The sequence below is a fragment of the Chiloscyllium plagiosum genome, unplaced genomic scaffold, assembly GCF_037043375.1.
Source record: "Chiloscyllium plagiosum isolate Xiang-an unplaced genomic scaffold, Cpla_swu_hap1 HiC_scaffold_19, whole genome shotgun sequence".
Classification (NCBI taxonomy): domain Eukaryota; kingdom Metazoa; phylum Chordata; class Chondrichthyes; order Orectolobiformes; family Hemiscylliidae; genus Chiloscyllium; species Chiloscyllium plagiosum.
In genome coordinates this window covers 7,424,303-7,452,012 of record NW_028270157.1, presented here as the reverse complement: position 1 = coordinate 7,452,012, position 27,710 = coordinate 7,424,303, and the positions used below count along the sequence as shown (strand labels likewise).

The following is a 27,710-nucleotide window of genomic DNA, read 5'->3' as shown; positions in this document are numbered from 1 at the left end:
AATACTAACATTCCTGGTAGTGTGGATGAGCAGAGAGGTCTCGGTGTCCATGTGCATAGATCCCCAAAAGTTGCCACCCAGGTTGATAGGGTTGTGAGGAAGGCATATGCTGTGTTAGCTTTTATTGGTAGAAGGATTGAGTTTTGGACTCATGAGGTCATATTGCAGCTGTACAAAATTTTGGTGCAGCCACACTGAGTATTCCATACAGTTCTGGTCGCCGCATTATAAGAATGTGGAAGCTTTGGACAGGATGCAGAGGAGATTTACCAGGATGTTGCCTGGTATGGTGGGAAGGTCTTATGAAGAAAGGCTGATGGACTTGATGTTGTTTTCATTAGAGAGGTGGTGGTTGAGAAGTGACTTAATAAAGGCATACAAGATAATCAGAGAATTAGATATGGTGGACAGGGAGAGCCTTTTTCCTCAGATGACGATGGCTAGCACGAGGGGACAAAGCTTTAAATTGAGGGGTGATAGATATAAGACAGATGTCAGAGGTAGGTTCTTTACTTAGAGAGTAGTAAGAGCTTGGAATGCCCTGCTTTCAACATTGGTAGACTGGCCAACTTTAAGGGCATTTAATTGGTCATTGGATAAACATATGGATGATCATGGAACAGTGTTGGTTTGATGGGCTTTAGATTGGTTTCACAGGTTGGTGCAACATCAAGGGCTAAGGGCCTGTACTGCACTGTAATGTTCTATGTTGTAAATAATTCTGGTATCTTGTGTATTCCCAATTTTAGACATTCCATCATTGGTGGCAAAGTCTTTAGTTGCCTCGGTCGAAAGCTCTGGAATTCCCTCCCAACACTAACTCATCCCTCAAAGAACCTAACTGACTATGCTCTTCTCTTATCAGGAGCACTACTATTATACAGCCATCCTGTTCCAGAGTCATCACAGGACTAAAACATGACCTAAAATTAAAAGTGAAACTACAAACCTCTCTTACTCAGTCAAGAGTGCCTCTGCCCAAGTTTAAAACAAAATAAATCCCAAAAAAACAACAAACTACCCTTTCCTTTAAAAAAAACTGTTAGGTTGCAAATAAATGCCAATATTGCATAAAAACCCATTCATTCTACAGCCTGGCTTCAAATACTGTTTTAAATGAAATCAGCTTGGTTACAGAATTAAGAAATACTTCTGGAATCATTGGAGTCAGTGGGGTCGAAGTACTTCCTCAATGCTGTTCAGGTAGGGCATTTGTGACAGAGCACCATGAAATAAAAACTATCAAAAGTCTGCTGTGACTGGAGGAGGAACCTGTAAATGGTCCTTCTGCAATGGTCACCCTTGTGTTACTAGATAGTAGAGGTCAGATTTGAAAACCATAGCAAAAGGATATTCTGTGTTGCTGCACCGAATTTTATAGATGTGGTGCTCTTGTGATAATGGGGTGCCAATCATGCTTTGCCCTGGATGGCGACCAGTGTTGTTTGTGGGAAGACAACATAAAATACAAGGGTAGGACTTCATAGCCATAATGGAGTATTGCAGATAGGCGCAACTGCAGATGATCGATTGCTAAGGAGACGGTCATAGAGTCAAAGTGATGTACAGCATAGAAACAGACCCTTCCATCCAAATGGTCCATGCCGACCAGATATCCAACGCAAATCTAGTCCCACCTCCCAGCACCTGGTCCATATCCCTCTAAACCGTTCCTATTCATATACCCATCCAAATGCCTCTTAAATGTTGCAATTGTACCAGCCTCCACCACTTCCTCTGCCAGCTCATTCCATACATGCACCACCCTGTGTGTGAAAAAGTTGCTCCTTAGGTCTCTTTTATATCTTTCCCCTCTCACCCTAAACCTATGCCCTCTAGTTCTGGATTCCCCCACGCCAGGGAAAAGACTGTCTATTTATCCTATCCATGTCCCTCATGATTTTATTCACCTCTATAGGGTCACCCCTCATTCTCCAACGCTCCAGGGAAAAGAGTCACACAGCCTGTTCAGCCTCTCCTTATAGCTCAAATCCTCCAAACCTAGCAACATCCTTGTACATCTTTTCTGAACCCTTTCAAGTTTCACAACATCCTTCCAATAGGAAAGAGAACAGAACTGCATGCAATATTCCAAAAGTGGCCTAACCAATGTCCTGTACAGCCACAATATGACCTCCCAACTGCTGTACTCAATATTCTGACCAATAAAAGGAAAACATACCAAACGCCTTCTTCACTATCCTATCTACCTGCAATTCCACTTTCAAGGAGCTATGAACCTGCACTCCAAGGTCTCTTTGTTCAGCAACACTCCAGAGCACCTTACCATTAAGTGTATATGTCCTGCTAAGAAATGCTTTCCCAAAATGCAGCACCTTGCATTTGTCTGACTTAAACTCCATCTGCCACTTCTCAGCCCTTTGGCCCATCTGGTCAAGATCCCATTGTAATCAGAGGCAAGCTTCTTTGCTGTCCACTAAACCTCCAAACTTGGTGTCATCCCCAAACTTACTAACTGTACCTCTTATTCTCACATCCAAATCATTTATATAAAAGACGAAAAGTAATGGATCCAGCACCGATCCTAGAGTCACTCCACTGGCCACAACCCTCCAGTCTGAAAAACAACCCTCCGCTACCACCCACTATCTTTCTAACTTTGAGCCAGTTCTGTATCCAGATGACTAGATCTCCCTGTATTCCATGAGATCTAACCTTGCTAACTAGTCTCCCATGGGGAACCTTGTCAAACGCCTCACTGAAATCCATATAGCTCTGCCCTCATCAATCCTGTTTGCTACTTCTTCAAAAAACTCACTCAAGTTTGTTAGATAGGATTTCCCAGGCTCAAAGCCATGTTAATTATCCCTAATCTGTCCTTGCCTTTCCAAATAAATGGATATCTGCCCCTCAGGATTCCCTCCAACAACTTATCCACTACCATCAGGCACTTCCTCTTCTGTAATATGGACATTTTTCAAGATGTCACCATCTATTTCCCCACATTCTATACCCTCAATGTCCTTCTCCACAGTAAACTCTGATGCAAAATACTCATTTAGTATCTCCCCCATCTTGTGCGGCTCCACACAAAGGCCGCCTTGCTGATCTTTGAGGGGCCCTATTCTCCCCCTAGCTACCCTTTTGTCCTTAACATATTTGTAAAGACCCTTTGGATTCTCCTTAACTCTATTTGCCAAAGCTATCTCATGTGCTCTTTTTGCTCTCCGGATTATCCTCTTAAGTATACTCCTACTCTCTTTATACTTGAAGGATTCACTCGATCTATTCTGTCTATACCTTACATATGCTTCCTTCTTTTTCTTAACAAAACCTTCAATGTCTTTTGTCATCCAGCATTCCCTACACCTACCAGTCTTTCCTTTCACCCTAACAGGAATATACTTTCTCTGGATTCTTGTTATCTCACTTTTAAAGGCTTCCCATCTGGCAGCTGTCCTTTTACCTGGGAACATCTCCCTCCAATCAGTTTTCGAAAGTTCTTGCCTAGTACTGTCAAAATTGGCCTCCAATTTGGATCTTCAACTTTTACATCTGGTCTATCATTTCCCATCACTATTTTAAAATAAATATAATTGCGGTCGCTGGACCCAAAATGCTCCCCCACTGGCACCTAAGTCACCTGGCCTGCCTTATTTCCCAAGAGTAGGTCAAGTTTTGCTCCTTCTCTAGTAGGTACATCCATATACTGAATCAGAAAATTGTCTTGTACACACTTAACAAATTCCTCTCCATCTAAACCCTTAACACTACAGCAGTCCCAGTCTATGTTTGGAAAGTTAAAATCCCCGACCATAACCACCCTATTATTCTTACAGATAAGCGAAATCTCCTCAAATTTGTTTCTCAATTTCCCTCTGACTATGAGGGCTTGTAATGCAATTCCAAAAAGGTTATCATCTCTTTCTTATTTCTCAGTTCAGCCCAAATATATTCCCGGAAATACATTCAGGGAAGTTCCTCCCTGAGTACAGCTGTAATGGTATCCCTTATTAAAAATGCCACTTCCCCTCCTCTCTTGCCTCCCTTTCTGTTCTTCCTGTAGGATTTGTATCCTGGAACATTAAATTGCCAGTCCTGTTCATCCCTGACCCACATTTCTGTAATTGCTATGATATCCCAGTTCCATATTCCTAACCATGCCCCGAGTTCATCTGCCATCCCTGTTAGGCCTCTTGCATTGAAATAAATGCAGTTTAATTTATCAGTCCTACCTTGTTCTCTGCTTTGTCCCTGCCTGCCCTGACTGTTTGACTTATTTCTGTTCTCAACTGTACCAGTCTCAGATTGATCTCATTCCTCACTCAGGCCCACCCTCCATCACCCCACCTTACCAGTTTAAATCCTCCCGAGCAGCTCTAGCAAATCTCCCTACCACTACATTAATCCCCTTCCAATTCAGGTGCAATCCATCTTTCTTGTACAGGTCACTTCTACCCCAGAAGAGAACCCAATGATCCAAAAATGTGAATCCTTCTCCCATACACTAGCTCCTCAGCCATGCATTCATCTGCTCTTATCCTCCTATTCCTACCCTCACTAGCTTGCAGCACCAGGAGTAATCCAGATATTACTACTCTCAGACCTCCTTTTTAAATTCTTGCGTAGCACTCTGTAATCTCCCTTCAGAATCTCATCCTTTTCCCTTCGTAGGTCATTGGTTCCAATGTGTACAATGACCTCTTGTTGGGCCCTCTTCCCCCTTGAGAACATTCTGTACCCTCTCTAAGACATCTTTGATCCTGGCACCAGGGGGTTAACACACCCCCGAGGAGTTAACAAACTGCTCTGTGAAGCCGGTTTGGGTTCCAGCAGGGCCACTCAGCTCCAGACCTCATTACAACCTTGGTCCAAACATGGACAAATTCTAATTTTTCACTGCTGGCCACAGAAATGTCTGTCTGTGTCTCGGACTCAAGAGTCCCCTAACACAATTGATCTTTTGGAACCTGACGTACCCCTCTTGCATTAGAATCAGTCTCGATACCAGAAACTTGGCTGTTCACATTACGTTCCCTCGAGAATCCATCACCCCCTACATTTCCCAAAACAACATAGTTGATGAAAATTCGGGATAGCCACAGAAGACTCCTGCATTACCTGCCAACCTTTCTTATCTTTCCTGGAGGTCATTTAATTACTTGACTGAATCTGCAACTTTTCTCCCTTTCTATAACTGCCAACCGTCATACTCTTGCTCTTGGACATTCCTCATTGGAGTGAGGGTTAGAGGCAAACGATCCATTCGATCGGATAGGATTCGTAATCAATGGCATTAATTGCAGATATAATCCTCAGTATCACGTAAACTCTACCTGAACTCCCACATCCGACAAGGGCAGATCATGCTTCTAAAGGTCATTTTTGCTTCTTTCAATCTACTGACCTAGAAAATAGCACTGCTGTATTCCTCTACAAAACCCTGCTCCAGGCTAACTTAATACTTAGGGCTTATATTTAAATTTAATCAAGAGATATATCTAAATAAACATATAATCAAGAAAGAAACGACTCTTCTCACAAATACAGACGTACTGTAAGGTCACACTTAAAACTATTCACTTATCTGTTTCTGTGCTGTGACCTCTCCCAAACAGGTTCCTCCAAAATTAATTGTGAATGTCACTGTTTGTTAATTTTCCCAGACGCACTCCAATATCCAGCGATACACAAATTCAAACAGCAAAGGCAGTAACTGCGCAGGTTCACTGCTGTGTCAGGGAGCAGTGTGGATTTTTTTTTCTCCCTCTCTCCTGTACTGACCTGACCATGTGCTACCTTTGTCTGTGCCTCTCCATTTTAAAAAAGTGCTGTTGCTTTGACTCTTTTTCTCCAAAGTTCCAAAACAATGCAACAGCATATAAAACAGTAATTACTGCTCCTGGAATTAGAGGAAATCGCCTCCAACACTTCACACATAGCATGTTTCTGTGAGAATGACTATATCAAATTGATTTTCTTCACCAGGCTGTGAATAGATCTCTCAATTTTAGTACAAGCCCCAGGTGAGTGGAAGTGGACTTTCCAGAATTGCAAAAGGCACACTGGCTCAGTTATTTACACTCCAACCAGTCCTTCCTCTAGCTAAATCACTATTATTGCCATCTCGGCCTCCTCCAGTAGTCCCCAACATTACAGATATCAGTCTTCATCCAATTTAATTTACTCCACATGATATTAAGAAACAATTGGAGACTCTGGATACTGCAAAGGCTAAAGGCCCTGACAAGATTCCAGCAATAGTCCTGGAGACTTGCGCTCCAGAACTTGCCACTTCCCAAGCCAAGCTGTTCCAGTACAGTTACAACACTGAATATCTACCCGACAATTGCCTAAGTATGCCCCAAGTACTTTAAAAGAGGACAAATCCAACCTGGCCAATTAGCGCACCATCACTCTACTCTCAATCATCAGTAAAATTATGTAAGATGTCATCAACAGTGCTATCAAGCAGCACCTGCTGAGTGTCGCCCGGTTTGGGTTCCAGTACGGTCACTCAGTTCTGGATCTCATTACAACCTTGGCCCAAACATGGACAAAAGAGCTGAATTTCAGAGGCAAGGGGAGAATGACAGCCCTTGACATCAAGGTTGCATTCAACGAGTGTGGCATCAAGGAGCCCTAGCAAAACTGGAGTCAATGGGTATCAGGGCAAACTCTCCACTGTTTGGAGTCAAACCTGACACATAGGATGATGATTGCGGTTGCTGGAGACCAGTCATCGCTGTAGGAATTCTGCAGGCTAGTGTCCTAGGCCAAACCATCTTCAGCAGCTTAATCAATGACCTCCCCTCCACCATAAAGTCAGAAGTAGGGACGTTAGCCAATGATTACACAATGTTAAGCACCATTCTCGATTCCTCAGATCCTGAAGCAGTCCATGCTGATATGTAACAAAATTGGGACAATATCCAGGCTTGGGCTGACAAGTGGCAAGTAACACTTGCACCACAGAAATGCCAGGCTATGTCCATCACAAGAAAGAGACAATCTAACCACCACCCCTTAGCATTCAACAATGTTACCACCACTGAATCCCCCACTGTTAACATCCTGGGGGTTATCATTGAACAGAAACGCAACTGGACTCACCACATAAACAGTGGCTACAAGAGCAGGCCAGATGCTAGGAATACTGTAGTGAGTAACTCACCTCCTGACTCAGAGTCATAGAGATGTACAGCATAGAAACAGACCCTTCTGTCCAACCCGTCCATGCCGACCTGATCTCCCAACCCAATCTAGTCCTACCTGCCAGCACCTGGCCCATATCCCTCCAAACCCTTCCTATTCATATACCCATCCAAATGCCTCTTAAATGTTGCAATTGTACCAGCCTCCATCACTTCCTCTGCCAGCTCATTCCAGACACGTACCACCCTCTATGTGAAAAAGTTGCCCCTTAGGTCTCTTTTATATCTTTCCCCTCTCATCCTAAACCTGTGCCTTCTAGTTCTAGACTCCCCGATCCCAGGGAAAAGACTTTGCCTATTTACCCTATCCATGTCCCTCAATTTTGTAAACCTCTATCTGGTCACCCCGCAGCCTCTGATGCTCCAGGGAAAACAGCCCCAGCCTGTTCAGCATCTCCTTATAGCTCAAATCCTCCAACCCTGGCAACATCCTTGTACATCTTTTCTGAACCCTTTCAAGTTTCACAACATCTTTCTGATAGGAAGGGGACCAGAATTGCATGCAATATTCCAACAGTGGACTAACCAATGTCCTGTATAACCTCAACATGACCTCCCAACTCCTGTACTCAATACTCTGACCAATGAAGGAAAGCATACCAAACGCCTTCTTCACTATCCTATCTACCTGCAACTCCACTTTCAAGGAGCTATGAACCTGCACTCCAAGGTCTCTTTGTTCAGCAACACTCCCTAGGACCTTAATAGTAAGTGTTTAAGTCTTGCTAAGAAATGCTTTCCCAAAATGCAGCACCTCGCATTTATCTGAATTAAACTCCATCTGCCACTTTTCAGCCCATTGGCCCATCTGGTCAAGATCCTGTTGTAATTTGAGGTAACCCTCTTCGCTGTCCACTACACCTCCAAACTTGGTCTCATCTGTAAGCTTACTAACTGTACCCTTTATGCTCCCATCCAAACCATTTATGTAAATGACAAAAAGTCGTGGGCCCAGCACTGATCCTTGTGGCACTCCACTGGTCACAGGCCTCCAGTCTGAAAAACAACCCTCCACCACCACCCTCTGTCTTCTACCTTTGAACCAGTTCTGTATCCAAATGGTTAGTTCTCCCTGTATTCCCTGAGATCTAACCTTGCTAATCAGTCTCCCATAGGGAACCTTGTTGAACGCCTTACTGAAGTCCATATAGATCACATCTATCGCTCTATCTCATCAATCCTCTTTGTACTTCTTCAAAAAACTCCTCAAAGTCTGTCCACCATCTACAAGGCACAAGTCAGGAGTGCAATGGAATATTCCCCAGTTGCCTGGATGGGTGCAGCCCCAACAACACAAGAAGCTTGACACCATCCAAAACAAACAGCCCGCTTGATTAACACTGCACTCACAAGCATCCATTGCCTCCATCACCAATGCTCAGTAGCAACAGTATGTACTATCTACAAGGTGCACTGCAGAAATTCACTAAAGATCCTCAAATTGCACCTTCCAAACTCACGACCACTTCCATCTAGAAGGATAAGGGCAGCAGATAAATAGGAATACCACCCCCTTCAAATTCCCCTCTATCCTGACTTGGATATACATTGCCGTTCTTTCACTGTCGCTGGATCATCATCCAGGAACTCCCTCCCTCATGGCATTGGTCAACCCACGTTAGGTAGACTGCAGCAGTTCAAGAAGGCAGTCACTACCACCTTCTTAAGTGCAACTAGGGATGGGCAATAAATGCTTGTCAGTCAGCGACACACACATCCCACAAAATGAATAAATTTAAAAAAAGCATAATCCAACATGGCAACCTCTGCTTGTCACGCCCCAATCTCATTAACTATACTCTGTGCATATAGAAATGCAGTGGAACTCAGAAATACACTTTGTCGCATACTCTGTTATCATACTGTTCTCTATTTTTATGCTATCTGTCTCTCCAGTGTTTTGTGTATTGTGGTATTATTTTCTAATATTCTTTGCTTCCCAAGCCCAAGGGTAGCAAACCAGATTTCACAGTCAAGTGCATTTTTCCTTTACCCTTTTAAAGTACACATGAGAATGCTCACCATGTTCTCTCTGCTCCTTAAATGCAAAAATACAAATCTTTAAGTTTAGCAATGACTGGAGAAATTTCAGAAAAATGGGAGATGGGAAGGACACAAAAAAATTCCTAACTAAACGTTAACAGTATTTAAATAATCCAGATTAAGTTTCTACAAAATCTCAATTTCTAAATTATTGTGAACAACTTTCCATAGTGTAGAAAACGTTACAGTTGTCTTTGGGAGAAGATGCAACTTAATCACCAATTCATTAATTGATTTTAGATAAACACATCCCAAGAGACTTTGCTATACTAAAAACAATAATGAAATGAGTTGTTCATTTTACTTGCAACAATATTTAAACTTACCCACACTTTTTTCCACACTAACTATCTTTGTGCAGGGTACTTCTCCTAGTTCAGTAAGCATGTACAGCACCTCTAATGAGGAGATTACCAGCAGCATATCAGGCAAAGTTAGATGACATATAATCTCCTTGTAAGAGTCCTGATCCACATATTCACATATCAAGTCTGCGTTATCTTCAGCTCTACATAGATTTCCTAGTATTTCCATTCCTACAAAAAGATATATAAAATAATGTATCAAAACAATGTGTAAAACTAAATAGAATCCATGACATTGTTAACAGTAGTTACTCACCTCTTATTTTCAAACACTTGTCACAGGAAAGTAGACATTTAGTTACAGTATGAAAAATTAGGTGAGTACTTTTAAAATCAAGAGGATCCAACTGAAGCTGTAAAATTAAAAAAGGCAAATTACAATACTGTATGCTTTGTAGTCATATTATCACTAAATAACTGACACTGCTGTATATTGTTGGTTAAGATTCACACAAAGAATAAATTTTAAAAAAGTATAGCTGGATTCAAATTTAAAAGGCTAAAGTTATGGGACTAAGACAAATAATGTATTTTAGAGTATGTAATATCTAAATACTGAATTTGTATGCAAAGTGTAATGTCAGCATTGCTTGCTGGCAATAGATACCGAAACAAAAAAAAAACAGAAGACAATCAACCCAGAGATCATCAGATCTTATTTTGGAGAAAAAAAGCATAACGGAACAAAAAACAAACTACTCATTGACATTGCATTGGGAAACATATCAGGAAACAAAGCAAATTTCCAGAGAATGTGAAGCACTCCAAATCATTACTAGAAGTCTGACGATTATAAATTAAGCAAAGTGCAATAATATTAAGGGAAACTTTGTCAGCAGCCAGTAGGACTTAACAATATTTGTCAAAAATTGTGTGGAATGGTCTGGCATCTTCAGGCAAGGAGCAGATGCAGATTTAGATAGTGCCATTTAAAGGTTGCTGTCTCAATTTAGTCACTTTCTGTTAGGTGACCTGCGCTGGTGTGAAGTTATTACTTTTGCTATGTACTAAAAGAATGGGAAAACCATTAAATTACATGACCATTTTAACAGCAAATTCACGTCTGCCATTTAAAGGTTAAGTAGCCTGTTTAACAATTTGGTTAGTGCTGTTTGTAATAACTCATGACTTTGGGATCAAAAATTAACTTTAATTGGGCAGTCTCATTCCTTTAGGTTAATTGTTTTGGAAGATTATAAAAATAAATTTAGCTTTTACTTTCCACTTGCCTCTCTACTCTCTCTAAATTCAGTCATATTTTCCTAGCTGCACCAGATTTAACAATGGGACACAAAACTTAGAAGCAAAAGTAGGTTACTTTGTCTTCCAAGCTTGCTCGACCATTCAAGATGGCGTGGATCGGTACCTGGGACTACGATGTTGTGGCCATCACGGAAACGTGGATAGATGTGGGACAGGAATGGCTGTTGGAGGTTCCTGGTTACAGGTGTTTCAGTAAGATTAGGGAGGGTGGGAAAAAAGGAGGGGGGGTGGCATTGCTAATTAGAAATGGTATAACGGCTGCAGAAAGGAAGTTTGAGGGGGATCTGCCTCTGGAGGTAGTATGGGCTGAAGTCAGAAATAGGAAAGGTGCAGTCACCTTGTTGGGTGTTTACTATAGGCCCCCCAATAGCAGCAGAGATGTGGAGAAACAGATTGGGAAACAGATTTTGGAAAGGTGCAGAAGCCACAGGGTCGTAGTCATGGGCGACTTCAACTTCCCAAATATTGATTGGAAGCTCTTTAGATCAAGTAGATTGGATGGGGCGGTGTTTGTGCAGTGTGTCCAGGAAGCTTTTCTAACGCAGTATGTAGATTGTCCAACCAGAGGGGAGGCCATATTGGATTTGGTACTCGGTAATGAACCGGGACAAGTGGTGGGCTTGTTAGTGGGTGAACATTTTGGTGATGGTGACCACAATTCTGTGACTTTCACCTTGGTTATGGAGAGAGATAGGTGCGCACAACAAGGTAGATTTTATAATTGGGGGAAGGGAAATTACGATGCTGTAAGGCAGGATTTGAGGAGCATACGTTGGGAGCATAGGCTGTTAGGGAAGGATGTGGTGGAAATGTGGAACTTTTTCAAAGAGCAGATACGACGTGTCCATGATATGTATGTACCTATCAGGCAGGAAAGAAATGGTCGTGTGAGGGAGCCTTGGTTGACGAGAGAGGTTGAATGTCTGGTAAAGAGGAAGAAGGAGGCTTACATAAGGTTGAGGAAACAGGATTCAGACAGAGCAGTGGAGGGATACAGGATAGCCAGAAGGGACCTGAAGAAAGGGATTAGGAGAGCTAAGAGAGGGCATGAAAAATCGTTGGCGGATAGGATCAAGGATAACCCCAAGGCATTTTATGCGTATGTGAGAAACCAGAGAATGACGAGAACGAGGGTAGGTCCGATCAAGGACAGTAGTGGGAGACTGTGTATTGAGTCGGAAGAGATAGGAGAGGTCTTGAACAAGTACTTCACTTCAGTATTTACGAACGAGAGGGACCGTATTGTAGAAGAGGAGAGTGTGAAATGGACTGGTAAGCTAGAAGAGATACCTGTTAGAAAGGAAGATGTGTTGGACATTTTGAACAACTTGAGGATAGACAAGTCCCCCGGGCCTGACGGGATATATCCTAGGATTATGTGGGAAGCAAGAGAGGAAATTGCAGTACCGTTGGCAATGATCTTCTCGTCTTCACTGGCAAAGGGGGTGGTACCAGGGGACTGGAGAGTAGCGAATGTTGTGTCCCTGTTCAAAAAAGGGAATAGGGATAACCCCGGGAATTACAGGCCTGTTAGTCTTACTTCTGTGGTAGGCAAAGTAATGGAAAGGGTACTGAGGGATAGGATTTATGAGTATCTGGAAAGACACTGCTTGATTAGGGACAGCCAGCACGGATTTGTGAAGGGTAGGTCTTGCCTTACAAGTCTTATTGAATTCTTCGAGGAGGTGACCAAGCATGTGGATGAGGGAAGAGCAGTGGATGTAGTGTACATGGATTTTAGTAAGGCATTTGATAAGGTTCCCCATGGTAGGCTTATGCGGAAAGTCAGGAGGCATGGGATAGAGGGAAATTTGGCCAATTGGATAGAAAACTGGCTAACCGGTCGAAGGCAGAGAGTGGTGGTAGATGGTAAATACTCAGCCTGGAGCCCAGTTACAAGTGGAGTTCCGCAGGGATCAGTTCTGGGTCCTCTGCTGTTTGTAATTTTTATTAATGACTTAGATGAGGGAGTCGAAGGGTGGGTCAGTAAATTTGCAGATGATACGAAGATAGGTGGAGTTGTGGACAGTGTTGTCGGCTGCAGAGGGACTTAGATATGATGCAGAGCTGGGCTGAGGAGTGGCAGATGGAGTTCAACCCTGCCAAGTGTGAGGTTGTCCATTTTGGAAGAACAAATAAGAATGCGGAATACAGGGTTAATGGTAGGGTTCTTAGTCAGGTGGAGGAATAGAGGGATCTTGGGGTCTATGTACATAGATCTTTGAAGGTTGCCACTCAGGTGGATAGAGTTTGTAAGAAGGCCTATGGAGTATTATCGTTCATTAGCAGAGGGATTGAATTCAAGAGTCGTGAAGTGATGTTGCAGCTGTACAGGACTTTGGTTAGGCCACAGTTGGAGTACTGTGTGCAGTTCTGGTCGCCTCACTATAGGAAAGATGTGGAAGCTTTGGAGAGGGTGCAGAGAAGATTTACCAGGATGTTGCCTGGAATGGAGAGGAAGTCGTACGAGGATAGGTTGAGAGTTCTCGGCCTTTTCTCGTTGGAACGGCGAAGGATGAGGGGTGACTTGATAGAGGTTTATAAGATGATCAGAGGAATAGATAGAGTAGACAGTCAGAAACTTTTTCCCCAGGTACAACAGAGTGTTACAAGGGGACATAAATTTAAGGTGAAGGGTGGAAGGTATAGGGGAGATGTCAGGGGTGGGTTCTTTACCCAGAGAGTGGTGGGGGCATGGAATGCGCTGCCCGTGGGAGTGGTGGAGTCGGAATCATTGGCGACCTTTAAGCGGCATTTGGATAGGTACATGGATGGGTACTTAATCTAGGTTAGAAGTTCGGCACAACATCGTGGGCCGAAGGGCCTGTTCTGTGCTGTATTGTTCTATGTTCTATGTTCTAAGATGATTATGGCTGACTTGGCTGAGATTTTATGGCCATCTCCAATAAAAAAAAGTCTAACTGTTGCCCCTTGCGCATTCAGTGGTATTGCCATCACTGAATCCCCCTCCTGCTGTACTTTTCCAGCACCACACTTTTTGATTCTGAATCCCCCTCCATCAATATCCTAGAGGTTACCATTGACCGGAAACGCAACTGGACTCACTATATAACTACAGTGGCTACAACAGCAGCTCAGAGACTAGGAATACTGCAGGAAGTAACTTGCCCTCAGATTCTCCAAAGCCTGTCCACCATCTACAAGGCACAAGCCTGGAATATGATGGAATACTCCCCACTTGCCAACGAATACAGTTCCAACAACAGTTAAGAAGCTTGACACCGTCCAGGACAAAACAGTCTGCTTCATTGGCACCACAACCATGAACATCCATTCCCTCCATCACCAATACTCTGTAGCGGCAGTGTATACTATCTACAGGACGCATCACAGAAATTCACCAAAGATCCTTAGACAGCACCTTCCAAAGCCATGAGCACTTTGATCTAGAAGCACAAGGGCATCAGATACATGGAACACCACCTAATGCAAGTTTCTCTCCACGCCATTCACCATCCTGACTTGGAAATATATTGTCATTCCTTATGAGTCGCGGGGTCAAAATAATGCAGTTCCCTCCCTAAGGACATTGTGGGTCCACCTACAGCATGTAGAACGGCAGTAGTTCAAGAATGCAGTGCAAAACCACCTTCACATAGTCAACCAGGTACTGACAAACATTTTAGCCAGCCAGCAACACCCATATCCCACAAGAATAAACAAAAATTACATGGTCACCATTAGGCTAGCTTTTTAATTTATCATTCAGGGTGGGACTTGAGCTCATACCCCCAAAACACAGGTCTGGGTACTGGATTATTAGTCCAGTGACATTAACCACCTCAATTATACCTTCTTTTCAAAAGGAAAACTAAACTGTATGCAATAGTTCAGATGCAGCCTCTCAAAGCTCCTGCACAGTTGCAATAAATCTTAACTACTTTTATGTTCCATTCTCCCTGGAATAAATGACAAATATCCATTTTCCTCCCATGCAAATTAACTATTGTGCATTGATATACTAGAACATCCAGGTTTTTCTGTACCAAGTTTTGCAATTTCTTTCCAGTTAAATCGTTTCAATAAATGTCTTTCTAAACAAGGGAGCTTGGCACTGGATGCTTTATACAACAAATCTGAACCATTTGAATATAGCTTCAGCATTCATAATATGTTAATTTATAATGAAACAGATGCAAAACTTTTCTGCAAGCAAATTAAATTGGGTCATACTAGAAGTAGACATTCCAGCTTGTGTTTTGGAATGATAGTATGTTAGAATTCTGCAAAGATTTTCTTTTCTGTCAGGATCAATGACAGAGGTCCCTTTCTCCTTTCATCTAAGTTATCGCCAATTTAGCACCAGGAACAACGGTCGTTTAAAAACAACTTAACATTTCCCAATGAGTCCTCAGACTTCCCTACTCCACCAACATTTAAAATGTAACTCACTTGCAGCATAATCATTGACTAACATATCACTAATCCAGAGACTTTTTTTTGCCTCAGCTATTTGCCCCACTCTTTTTCTTCAAGCTAAAATTGCCCTTCCCAAACTCATCAACTTTCCTTCCTGCCCTCATGGTTGTCGATATTCTATTAGTTCCTTTAATAGATTGTCCATCCTCCAAATTTATGATCTCTTCCTCAAAATGCCAACATTCCCAGCAATCAGTCCCTAGTAGCATCATATCCCTAACCTCCATTTTTGTGACAAAGCCTTCAGCATTTCATCATTTCCCAATTTTATGCATTTTTCTTGCAATTCAATGTTTAAAGTTTTACCAAATAGGTTTCCAACATCCAAGGTGACCAAAGAACCCCTTACCAAGATTGCAACTTTTTGTTTTCTTTCATCTGATATGTCAATCAGCATTTGATGCTGCTCCTTAGTCACGCACTACCTTCTTAAGACTGCAGCAATCCATGTAGTGCAAGTACACCAACGGTGTGTTTAGGGATACTAGGACTTTGACCCAGCAACAGTGAAAGAGCAACAATATAGATCTAAATAAGAACAATGTGTTGCTTCAAGGGAAACTTGCAGGTAGTGGTCTTCTCATGCATCCACTGTCCTTATCCTTTTAGGTGGTAGACAGGTTTGACAGGACCAGGGTGAGGCACTACATTGCATTTTATAAATGGTGCACATTGCTACTCCTGGCGTCTGCAGTGGAAGGAGTGAATACGGAAAGTGGTGGACATGGTACTGATCAAGTCGACTGCCTTATTCTGGATGATAAAAAGTTCCTTGGCTGCTGTTGAAGCTGTACTCAACCAGGCAAGCGAAGGATCTCATAACATATTCATGATTTGTGCCATGTAAGTGCTAGGTAGGTTTTGGGCAGTCAGGAGCCAAGTTACTTGCCTCAGAATTTGAAATCTCCAACTTGCTCTTGAAGCCATTCCAGTTCATTTTCTGGTCAACAGTAACTCCGGGATGTTGACAATGTAGAACTTAGCGCTGGTCATGCAACTAAACATGGAGGAGGAGATCAGAAGTTCCGAAGGAGGATCCTGGCCTCAAAGTGTTGACTCTGCTTTCTCACCCCAGCTACTGCCAGATCTGCTGAGTTTCTCTAGCAATGTGATTGTTTCGTATCTTCAGCATATACAGTTCCTTGTTTTATGAGTACATTTTCTTTGGTTGGAGACAGTCGTTGCCCGACAATGCTGATGAAAATGATTGAGTGGAATTGGAGCACAGAAACAGACTTTTGGTCCAACTTATCCACGCCACCAGATATTCTAAATTAATCTTCTCTCATTTACCAGCACTAGGCCCACATCCCTCTAAACCCTTCCTAATCATATACCCACCCAGATTGCTTTTAAACGGTATAATTTTGCCAGCCTCCACTACCTCCTCTGACAACTCATTCCATATACGCACCACACTCTACGTAAAAACGTTGCTCCTTGGGTCCCTTCTAAATCTTTCCCCTCTCACCTTAAACCAATGACCTCTTTCCCTGGGGTGGGGGGGGGGGGGGGGGGGGGGAGTCCATAACTAAAGACCTTGTCTATTTATCCTATCCATGCCCCTCATGATTTTATAAACCTCTATGACATCATCCCTCAGCCTCCAACATCCTGGGTAAACAGCCCCAGCCTATTCTGCCTCTCCCTATAGCTCAAGCCCTCCAACCCTGGCAATATCCCTGTAAATCTTTTCTGAACCCTTTCAAGTTTAACAATACCCTTCCTATAACAGGGAGACCAGAACTCCACACAGTATTCCCAAAGTAGCCTAATCAATGTCCTGCACAGCTGAAAATGGAAAAAGGAGCAAGCATAGTCAAAGCAGAAGCGAGTTTCTTGCTTTGTCCTTTCTCGAACATGTGATAATTGCGAAACAAATCCTGTGGCAAATCTTGCACGAAAGAAAAAAAATACTTTGTGAATATCGCACTAAAAGAGAAATCATAGAGGCTGACTGAAGAGGATGGAATGATAACAATTATTCTTTGCTTAACATGCTAAGTGCTAGGTTCATTGTTGCACTTCACAATGGTAGTCCACTGGAAATCAAACCATGCTATTCTTTCAGTTGTCACAAAAGTTGAAGATTTTGAAAAGTACAGAAAAGTTTCCCCAATTTACCTGTCTTTTATACCCAGATTAACAAAGCACAGACCAGGTTTCTGTACTTAAAAAAGATTATTTATTACAGATAAATAAATTCTAACTACATATAAATAAAACTATGAAAACAGCCAACATATTTAAAGCTTTAACTGCCTTATAAACTATCCCACCTGCACACACAAAGAAAACATAGAAATAAAACTAAAGGCTTTTATGGTCGGAGGTTTAAAAACTGGAAAGAGTTCAATGGCCCCTGTTCACAACATCTGCTGAGATAGTCCTTTTGGCTTGTCAGGATGTGCTGTTCCTTGATTATCCTTTTCCAAACTTTTTCATCAGGGTTTCAGGAGACACAGGGTTAAGACTTATAAAAGGTATTTGACTTAACAATTAGTATCACAACTCAACACAACTAGAAATAGGAAATCAAATGGTTATCTTCAGGTTTGAGTTTTTTTTTAAATTGCAAAAACAGCTCCTTTTCCTCTAAAGATTTGATGGTTTCTGCAAAAACATTCACATCCCAAGCTATTGAACTACACCGGCAGCCAATGTCATAGTTGTTGGTGGGCAGAAGACCTTTGTCATCAATAACTGTTCAGTGGTCAAGGTGACTAATCAGCTACTTGCAGTCAGCCAAAGCTCCATTCCTTGGCTCCAGCTTGTCTGATAACATAATTTCCATTACTGCTTGAACAAGCAGCTGCTTAAATGATACTTAGAATGCATGTCAGATTACTTGTTTTTGAATGCAGCTAGCTTCGACAATGCTGGTTTGTTTTTAAAAGAACAATTTGCTTCCCATTTCAGTCCACAATCAAAAAATCCAGAAAAATAAAAATACCCAGTCTTTACACCATAGTACACAAGTATTTAATTACTGAAGATGATTTGAACATTTTCCTCAGTTGAGCATATGACCTAATTTAAACTAAGGGGAAATGAAAAAGTCTGTTTTGCTAAATGCCATTTTTGTTTGGCTCTTCAGTCTACAAAGTCGGTCACAGTTTATGTAAATATTGGTTGGACAAAAGCCAAAGTTGACCTACAGTATGCCCTTGCTATGCAACACATCATTAAAATAGCTTTAAAAGATTTTAAGTCATGCTATGCATAATGAACTACAACAAAACAATTACTAAAAGTTAGCAAAGTTCACTAGCTCCATAAGCAAAGTGATTATTCCTCAAACTCAAAAATTCATCTGTTAACACCAAAATTATATGAAGACTAATATGTGCATACAATTGAGATAATCTTCTCTCAAAACGTGTTGCATAAATATATTTTAGATTGACTAAAAGTACCATGGTTTCATCCAATTTAATTTATAACAGGACAGAGTATAAACGGAAATGTCCTATTTGTCAGAATAATTTCATACCTCAGCTGCTACGTTACCCAATGTGTCCAGCCCCAGTTGCTTGAGAGAAGCATACTGACAGTGGGAACATAACAACAGGAAACGCACACACGTACGGTGAGCTGCCAATAGCTTCACATTTCCTTCCTCAAATGACAAATTGCGAAGGATTACTGCTATCTGAAGTACACGTTGCCCCTCAACATCATTGATGCCCACTTTATGAGGGGGATGGAATAAAGATGATTCCATATCAATTTCTATACTCGTACCTAAATAGAAAGATCAATTTCAATTACAGAAACAAAACAACCAAAAAGTATAAACAAAACTACAGATCTGTACAGAAAAACAAAGTGGCAAAACACAGCGAAAGTACTAATGCTTCTTCTCTGCACTTTGAGAGTAAATCAGTAATCCTCACACCAAACATCTTCAACAACACAACAGAAATTGGGAACTTACATGAAAATTAAAGAATGACAATTTATTTTTAAACCATTCTACCCTACAATATATTGAACAATTATAAGCTGGAGATGCTACTGCAGTCTTGAAATAAATATCAACTTTACAGTTAAATTTTTACTTTGTCTCTTGTACTTTGAAAAATTAATTACTTCACTAACCTTGTGGTCCATTGTTCCTAAATATAATAAGCTCCCGTATTTCATTATCGTCAACATTATCTTTCCAGAACTATGAAAGTCAAAAGAGAGGCCATTTTAAATTATACTAAGCATAATAAACTTGTTGCTGGAATTTTGTTAACAATGAAATGGCAAATGAAAACCAAGCCACAGAAAGAAAACTCATGCATTAGTCTTTCAAAATGTTATCTGCAGGGCTTTATTCCAGTCACTGCAACAATGAGCATTTTGGATTTTTTTAGAAACGATGATTCAGACTAGAAAATTATCTGATATAGTGGTTGAATAGGTAATAATTCAAAAGACTAAGATAATGCGCACATTCTTCAACTGTTTAAATATCTTTGTCTATCAATATGTACATATACAGATACATAAAGAACAAGTATTGAATGGAGAAAACTAAACATTTCACACATCCCAAAATCAACAAATTTAAATTCTGAATAATTACAGAATTATACTTTGATCATTTGAACAGTACATCGAATATACATAGCTTTTACTGAAAATAAACAGGAGCCTTAAGGTGAGATTTTTATGAAATCTCACGAAACATAGAAAATATTTCAAGTTTGAATTTTAAAAAAGCTGGTTGTAGAGATGACATTTGAAAACGCTTGCACAACATAACCAAAAAATGTTGATCCCGATGTATGTTATGAACAACTCCTCAGATATATTTTAATTAGGTAATTCTTTGCAAAAATACATTTGCTAGATGAAGTTTTAATGGCAGCCGTCAAGAACAGTACCTGGTTCTCAGTATGTACAAAAGCCTGATAGCTCTACAACCACCAGAGATCCTCTGTCAGAGGGGTGCAATCCAGCTCAATGTCCTCTACAGAAAAACCTGTCTTTTTTTTTGAGGCAAACAACATTGTGGCTCTTCAGCCAAACAATTGGATTGAAGAAATCTCACTGAGGCACAGACTGGATTTCACTAAAATAGTTGAGACCCTGATATTCAACAGGACATTTGAAAGGAAACCTCACTGGCCACCTAGACTAGTACAAAGAGCTTGACTGAGCAGCATCACTATCCTAAGTGTAAACTAAATTTGAGCTCAAATATATAGCATGGCTTATGGAGGAATCAAATAATTAGATATAAACATATTCTTTCTTGTGCACATACACATGCTTGCCTGAGTGGAGGACACTGAAGTGTTTTAAATGCACATTGTGGTAATATCTATTTACTGTCAACACTGGACACCAAAGTCCCAGTAGAATCACAAAGCTTTATAAAGCACTGTCGCTGATATAAAAACAGAATGCTGGAGAAATTCAGAAGGTCTGATATCTTTTTGGATATTTTGAAAAGGACTCCCTTATCACAGACAGAAGCACAGTCAGTTAAAACATTATGCACTCAACTATAGTTTCATAGTTATAGAAGCAAGAGGCGGCTATTTGGTCAGTCGGGCCTGCTCCACCATTTATTCAGATTATGGCTGATCTATCCATCATCTCAGCTCCTCTTACCTGCATTATCCCCACAATCCTTAATTCCCTTACCATACAAAAACCCATCCAAATGTGTCTTGAGTATATTTAATGAAGGTATGGTCAGGAACGCTTGTTGGCAGTTCCAGGATTCAGATGTTTCAGTACGAGCAGAGAAGATGGTAAAACAGGAGGTGGTGTGGTATTATTAGTCAAGGACAGTAGTACGGTAGCAGAAAGGATATTTGAGGACTCATCTACTGAGACAGTATGGGCTGAGATTAGAAAAAGGAAAGGACAGGTCATCCTGTTGGGAGTTTTCTGTAGGCCTCCAAATAATTCCAGAGATGTAGAGGAAAGGATAGCAAAGATAATTCTGTTTAGGAGGGAGTGTAACAGGGTAGTTGTTATGGGGGGACTTGAACTTTCCAAACACTGACTAGAAATACTATAGTTGGAGGACTTTGGATGGGTCAGCTTTTGTCCATTGTGTGCAGGAGGATTTTCTGACTACATGTTGACAAGCCAACAAGGGGCAAGGTCACATTTGATTTGGTACTGGGTAGCGAAGCTGGTGTTAAATTTGATGCTGCCTGACCTGCTGCGCTTTTCCAGCAACACATTTTTAAGCTTTGGTACTGGGTAGGGAAGCTGGCCAGGTGTTAAATTTGGAGGTCGGTGAGCACTTTGGTGATAGCGACCACAATTCGGTTACGTTTACTTTAGCGATGGAAAGGGATAGATTTATAACGCAGGGCAAGAGTTATTGCTGGGGGAAAGGCAATTATGATGCGATTAGGCAAGATTGAGGATGCATAGGATGGGAAAGGAAACTGCAGGGGATGGACAGAATTGAAATGTGGAGATTATTCAAGGAACAGCTACTGCTTGTCCTTGACAAGTATACACCTGTCAGGCTGGGAGGAAGTTGTCGAGTGAGGGAGTCATGGTTTACTGAAGAAGTTTAATCTCTTGTCAAGAGGAAGGAGAAGGCTTACATTAGAATGAGACGTCAAGGCTCAGTTTGGGCGCTTGGGAGTTACAGGTTAGCTAGGAAAGACCAAAGGGAAAGCTAAGAAGAGCCAGGAGGGCACATGAGATATGTCATTTGTATATAGGATCAAGGAAAACCCTAAAGCTTTCTATAGGTATATCAGGAATAAAAAAAAATGACTAGAGAAAGATTAAGGCCAATCAAGGATAGTAGTAGAAAGTTGTGCTTGGAGTTCGAGGAGATTGGGGAAGCGCTAAATGAATATTTTTCATCACTATTCACACTGGAAAAAGACAATGCTGTCGAGGAAAATACTGAGATACAAGCTACGAGGATAGATGGGATTGAGGTTTAACAAGTTGGAAAAGTGTGAAAACAGATAAATCCCGAGCCATGGAGGAGCTGGCAGAGCCTTTGGCTCTGATCTTTGTTGTCATTGTCTACAGGAATAGTGCCAGAAGACTGGAGGATAGCAAATGTTGTCTTGTTCAAGAAGGGGAGTAAAGACAACCTAGGCCTGTTTCCACACTGTAGGGATTCTATGATAGTCAAGGTTAGCCTGGACTTTAATGGAGAATTGGAGAAAACAAGTCGGTTCAACATCGAGGGCCGAAGAGCCTGTCCTGCGCTGTAATGTTCTATGAAGCTGCCTCTACTGCTTCTTTGGGCAGAGAATTCCATAGCTTCACCACTCTCTGGGAAAAGCAGTTCTTCCTCATCTCTGTCCCGAATCTACTCCCCCTAATCTTGAGGCCATGTCCCCTAGTCCCAGTCTCACCCACCAGCAGAAACAATTTGCCTGCCTCTAGCTTATCTGTCCCTTTCATAATTTTTTGTTTCTATAATATCCCCCTCATTCTTCTAAATTCTAATGAGGCGGTTTAGCCTCTCCTTATTGGGTAACCCCTCATCTCCAGAATTAACCTGGTGAACCTTCTCTGCACCGCCTCCACAGCCAGTATATCCCTTAAACAAGGAGACCACAACTGTGCACAATCCTCCAGGTGCAAACTCACCAACTCTTTGTACAATTGCAGCTTAAATTCAATCCCGCTTGCAATGGAAATCTATACTCAGTTTGCCTTCATGATTACCTGTTGCACGTGCAAATCAACTTTTAGTGATTCATGTATGAGCACTCTCAAGTCCCTCTGCAAAACAGCATGCTGCAATTTTTCACCACTTTTATACTCTGACCTTCTATTTTTATTTCCAAAGTGGATAACCTCACATTTATCACCATTGTACTTCATCTGCCAGCCCCTTCCCCACGCATTTAACCTATCTAAATCTCTCTGCAGACCCTCTACATCCTCTCCACAGTTTGCCTTTACATTCAATTTAGTGTCATCAGCAAACTTGGATACTCTGTCTCCTCTTCCAAATCATTGTGAGCCCAATACCGACCCCTGCGGCACCCTGCTCACAATTGATCTCCAACCAGAGAAACACCCATTTATCCCAAATCTCTGCTTTCTATTGGTTAACCAGTGCTTTATTCATGCTAGTACATTCCCTGCAACTCCTTGCATTCTTGTCTTATGGATGACCTTGCATTCTTGTCTTATGCAGCACCTTATCGAACGCCTTCTGGAAATTCAAAACTACAACATACACCAGTTCCCCTTCATCCACTACACTTGTTAGATTGTCAAAGAACTCCAGTAAGTTTGTCAAACACTACCTTCCCTTCCTGAATCCATGCTGCATCTGCCTGATGGAACCTTTTTCATTCAGATGTCTCACTATTTTTTCTTCAATGATAGCCTCCAGCATTTTCCTGACAACAGATATTAAGCTAACTGGCCTACAATTACCTACCTTTCGCCTATACCCTTTTTAAACAGTGGCATGACATGCGTTGCCTACAGTCAGCTGGGACCTGCCCAGAGTCCAGCGAATTTTGGTGAATTACCACTAATGCATCTAACATACGCCATCCTTTTTACACCCTGAGATGCATTCCATCAGGTCCAGCGGTCTTATCTACCTTTAGACCCTCACGTTTGTTCAACACTGCCACTTTAGTGATAACAATTGACTTGAGGTCCTCATCTCCCATTGGATCATTAACATCATTCTTTAGCATGTTAGAAGCATCTTTCACTGAAGACTGACAAGAGTTATTCATGGCCTCAGCTGTTTCAGCATTATCCAATATTAATTCCCCTTTCTCATCCTGCAAGGTACTTCCGTTCATAGTTGCCACCCTTTTCTGTTTTATTTATAATGACTTTTCCTACCCATTTTTATGTTCTGCACTAGTTTGTATTCATAATCTACTTTTCTTTTCTTTTTTGCTTGCTTTGTGGTTCTTTGTTGCTTTTTAAAGCTTTCCCAATCTTCCTGTTTCCCACTACTCTTGGCTATTTTACAAGCCTGAGCTTTTAATTGGATGCCTTCCATTGCTTCCTTGGTTATCCAGGGCTGGCTCTTCCCACCCTTGCTATCCTTGTTTTTGACCAGAATATACTTTCCTTGAGCACTGAGAAAAATCTCTTTGAAAGTCCTCCACTGTTTCTCAACTGTTCTACCATACAACTTATGTTCCCAATTTAATCTAGCCGACTCCTTCCTCATCCCATTGTCATCTCTATTTATCTCTACCTAACTATCACCTTGCAAGCTACCTTCCCCCCCAGCCTCTCCCATCTCAGTCCCCTTCGGATAATGAATGATTTTCACAGCATTGGTCTTTTCAGTAATGCAGGGTATCTAAAGGTGGACAGCTGCACACCAAAGCAAGGTACTATTTTTGCATGCATTAAATCAAACTAGCGAATTTTACAAGGCTTCAACATATGTCAAAAGTGACTTAAATCAAACTCTGCCAAAGTTACAATAATTTAGTTATTTCTATTAAATGGGACTTAGAAAGAGAGGAAAATAATGACAATTGGTCATCATAAGCAATGATGTGCGGCACGGTGGCTCAGTGTTAGTACTGCTGCCTCTCAGCCCCAGGGATCCAGGTTCAATTCCAGCCTCGGGGGACTGTCTTGCGGATTTTGCACATGCTACCCATGTCTGCGTGAGTTCCTTCCCACAATCCAATGATGTGCAGGTTAGGTGGACTGGCCATACTAAATTGCCCATAGTGTTCAGGGATGGGGAGGTCAGATGCATTAGTCAGGAGTAAAGATAGGATAGTAGGGTTAGGGAATGGGTCTGAGTGGGTTACTCTTCGGAGGGTCGGTGTTGACTGTTGGGTCAAAGGGCCTGTTTCCATACTTTAGGGATTCTATGATTCAAGTTTTATACAGAAAAAAAGATTGTGGATTAGAAGAATTTTGGTATGCTTTCTTTTATGGTCAGAGTATTGAGTACAGGAGTTGGGAGGTCATGTTGTGGCTGTACAGGACATTGGTTAGGCCACTGTTGGAATATTGTGTGCAATTCTGGTCGCCCTATCGGAAAGATGTTGTGAAACTTGAAAGGGTTCAGAAAAGATTTACAAGGATGTTGCCAGGGTTGGAGGATTTGAGCTATCGGGAGAGGCTGAGCAGGCTGGGGCTGTTTTCCCTGGAACGTCGGAGAATGAGGGGTGGCCTTACAGCAGTTACAAAATTATGAGGGGCATGGATAGGGTAAATAGGCAAAAGTCTTTTCCCTGGGGTCATGGAGTCCAGAACTAGAGGGCATAGGTTTAAGGTGAGAGGAGTAAGATATAAAAGACCTACGGGCAACTTTTTCACGCAGAGGGTAGTACGTGTATGGAATGAGCTGCCAGAGGAAGTGGTGGAGGCTGGTACAAATGCAACATTTAAAAGGCATCTGGATGGGTATATGAATAGGAAGGGTTTGGAGGGATATGGGCCAGGTGCTGGCAGATGGGACTAGATTGGGTTGGGATATCTGGTCGGCATGGACAGGTTGGACCGAAGATCGATGACTCTATAAATCTAATATGTTTTGTGTGTACTTATTTTTTTTACAACAATAATATTAGGTATTACCATCACTCTTTATTCAGAACCTCAACTAAACACTTTCTTTATTGTTATGTGACTAAATAATCAAACGCCTGCACTTGAACTCTCAGCTCAATCTAAAACAAAAATGCCCATTTCATGAGGATTTGGGGTTGGAATTGTTCTATAGTGAATTCTGCAGGATTTTGATGTTCTCAGTTGGGATTGGACATGAAGAAAATACACCGTGAACACTATTAAATTGATGAATGCAGAAACTATTTGCATCTATATTGCACTTTTAGCATAATAAAATGCCACAAAAGGACTTTCTAAACAAAATAGGACACAGGTTCAGAAGAAGAAATGAAATCTTGCTCATTACAAGTACTGTAATTCATTGCTTGCCCTGTTAAATGATGGAACACAACATTAAATTAATGATATAGTACATAGCATTAGCATCACAGGAACAGGTTATTTGGCCAAAAAACATCTATGCCAGACTTAATGGTTCAATGAGACTCTTCCCACCTTCTCCTTCCAGTTCTTTATTAATTGCATGTTTTTTTCACTTGTCCTTGAATTAATCTAAGCTTGCTACCTGTGCTATTCCTCGTGGTAGCAAAATCCATATTCTAACCAGTCTCACAGTAAAAACAATACTTCTTTACTTCCCATGCATTTATTAAAAATGCCAAGTGTGGTTGATTCTGATGCAATTGACCTTGTGTTTGTGAACTTTCAAAAGATGCTGAAATGAAAACACCACTTTCATCAAAAAGCAAAATTGAAGCTAATGGAATAAAATAAATGGTATTAAATTGGCTAAAGTAAAATTAAGAAGGGCATTCAGTCTCACTTCTCCAAGGTTCAGTGCCAGTAACACTTATTTTTGATATATGTTAGGGCACAATTACAAAATTTGCAATTACCTAAAAGCTTAAAATTTAATAAACAGCAAGGAAGAAACAATAGACTTCAAGGTAACCTAACCAGTTTGGGAAACAGAGGGGATTCACTGCAAGAAAATATGACATGAAACATTTTGGTAGGAATAATGTAGATAGATAATGTGAGCTAGGTGATAATTTCAAATGGGGTGGTTAAGAATGAAGAGAACAAAGAGGGTTTATGCAAAAATCTGCAAAGATGAAGTGACAGGTTAATAAAACAGTGAATAATAAATGTGATCCTCAGCTTCAATAAAGAGAAGCTTGGAATACAAGATCCAGGAAGTTAAGTTGAACCTAAATAAATCAATAGTTCTGCACCAGCTGTAGGACTGTGCCCAAACGTAAAGGTCACAGGGATGAGGAATCTGAAGGCTGCAGACGCTGTTCACTTTAGAGCAAAGCCAAGAGGAGATCTATCTCTCTTATTAAATATAATCTGCCAGCCTCAGCCACTCTCTTTCTGCACACACCAGCAGAATGGTGTTTGGTTAGCCAGAAACAGCATTAACTTTTGTGTCACATACACCAGTCTAAGTAAATAGTTCAGGCACAAGTAAGCAAACCATAGGCTTAGTATCCTCACTGTGCTTTTTTTTTACCCCAATGGGCAGGGATGCTAAAAGTTTATAAAGTTTACAATGACTGATATTTAAATAGGCATTAAGTTGATAAGATGCTGCAGCAAAAATGCCAACACAAGATGATTGACAGGATCGGATTCTGGGGATACCCTGCATTCAAGGAACATGTGTGCAGCTGAGTTCCAGGTTGGGAGGCCCAAACTTTCTTTGTGGAGCAGGGTTACTCCTGCTGATCTTAACCCGATCAAAAGGTGTTGCTAAAAAACGATTAGAGCAATGGTGTTAGGAGCAAGGTAATGACATGGATAGAGGATTGGCTGGCTGGCAGAAGATGGGTATAAAAGGGGTCTTTTTCTGGATGGCAGCCAGTCTTGTTGGGATCACAGCTATTCATGTTATGCATCAATGATC

The 27,710-nt window shown here is 41.3% G+C and overlaps 1 protein-coding gene across 4 annotated transcripts in view; it reads right to left on the bottom strand.

Annotated features, from left to right (window-relative positions):
* arid2 (AT-rich interaction domain 2) overlaps positions 1-27,710 on the bottom strand; it is a 132,705-nt gene that overhangs the window by 48,593 nt on the left and 56,402 nt on the right. For all 4 annotated transcript variants that reach the window (XM_087997007.1, XM_087997006.1, XM_043708678.2 and 1 more), the window contains 4 exons: positions 19,388-19,457; positions 18,780-19,030; positions 9,840-9,936; positions 9,545-9,754 (listed from right to left, as the gene is read on the bottom strand). In XM_087997007.1, coding sequence (XP_087853133.1) covers positions 9,545-9,754; positions 9,840-9,936; positions 18,780-19,030; positions 19,388-19,457 — 628 coding nt within the window. The remainder of the gene's footprint in view (positions 1-9,544; positions 9,755-9,839; positions 9,937-18,779; positions 19,031-19,387; positions 19,458-27,710) is intronic.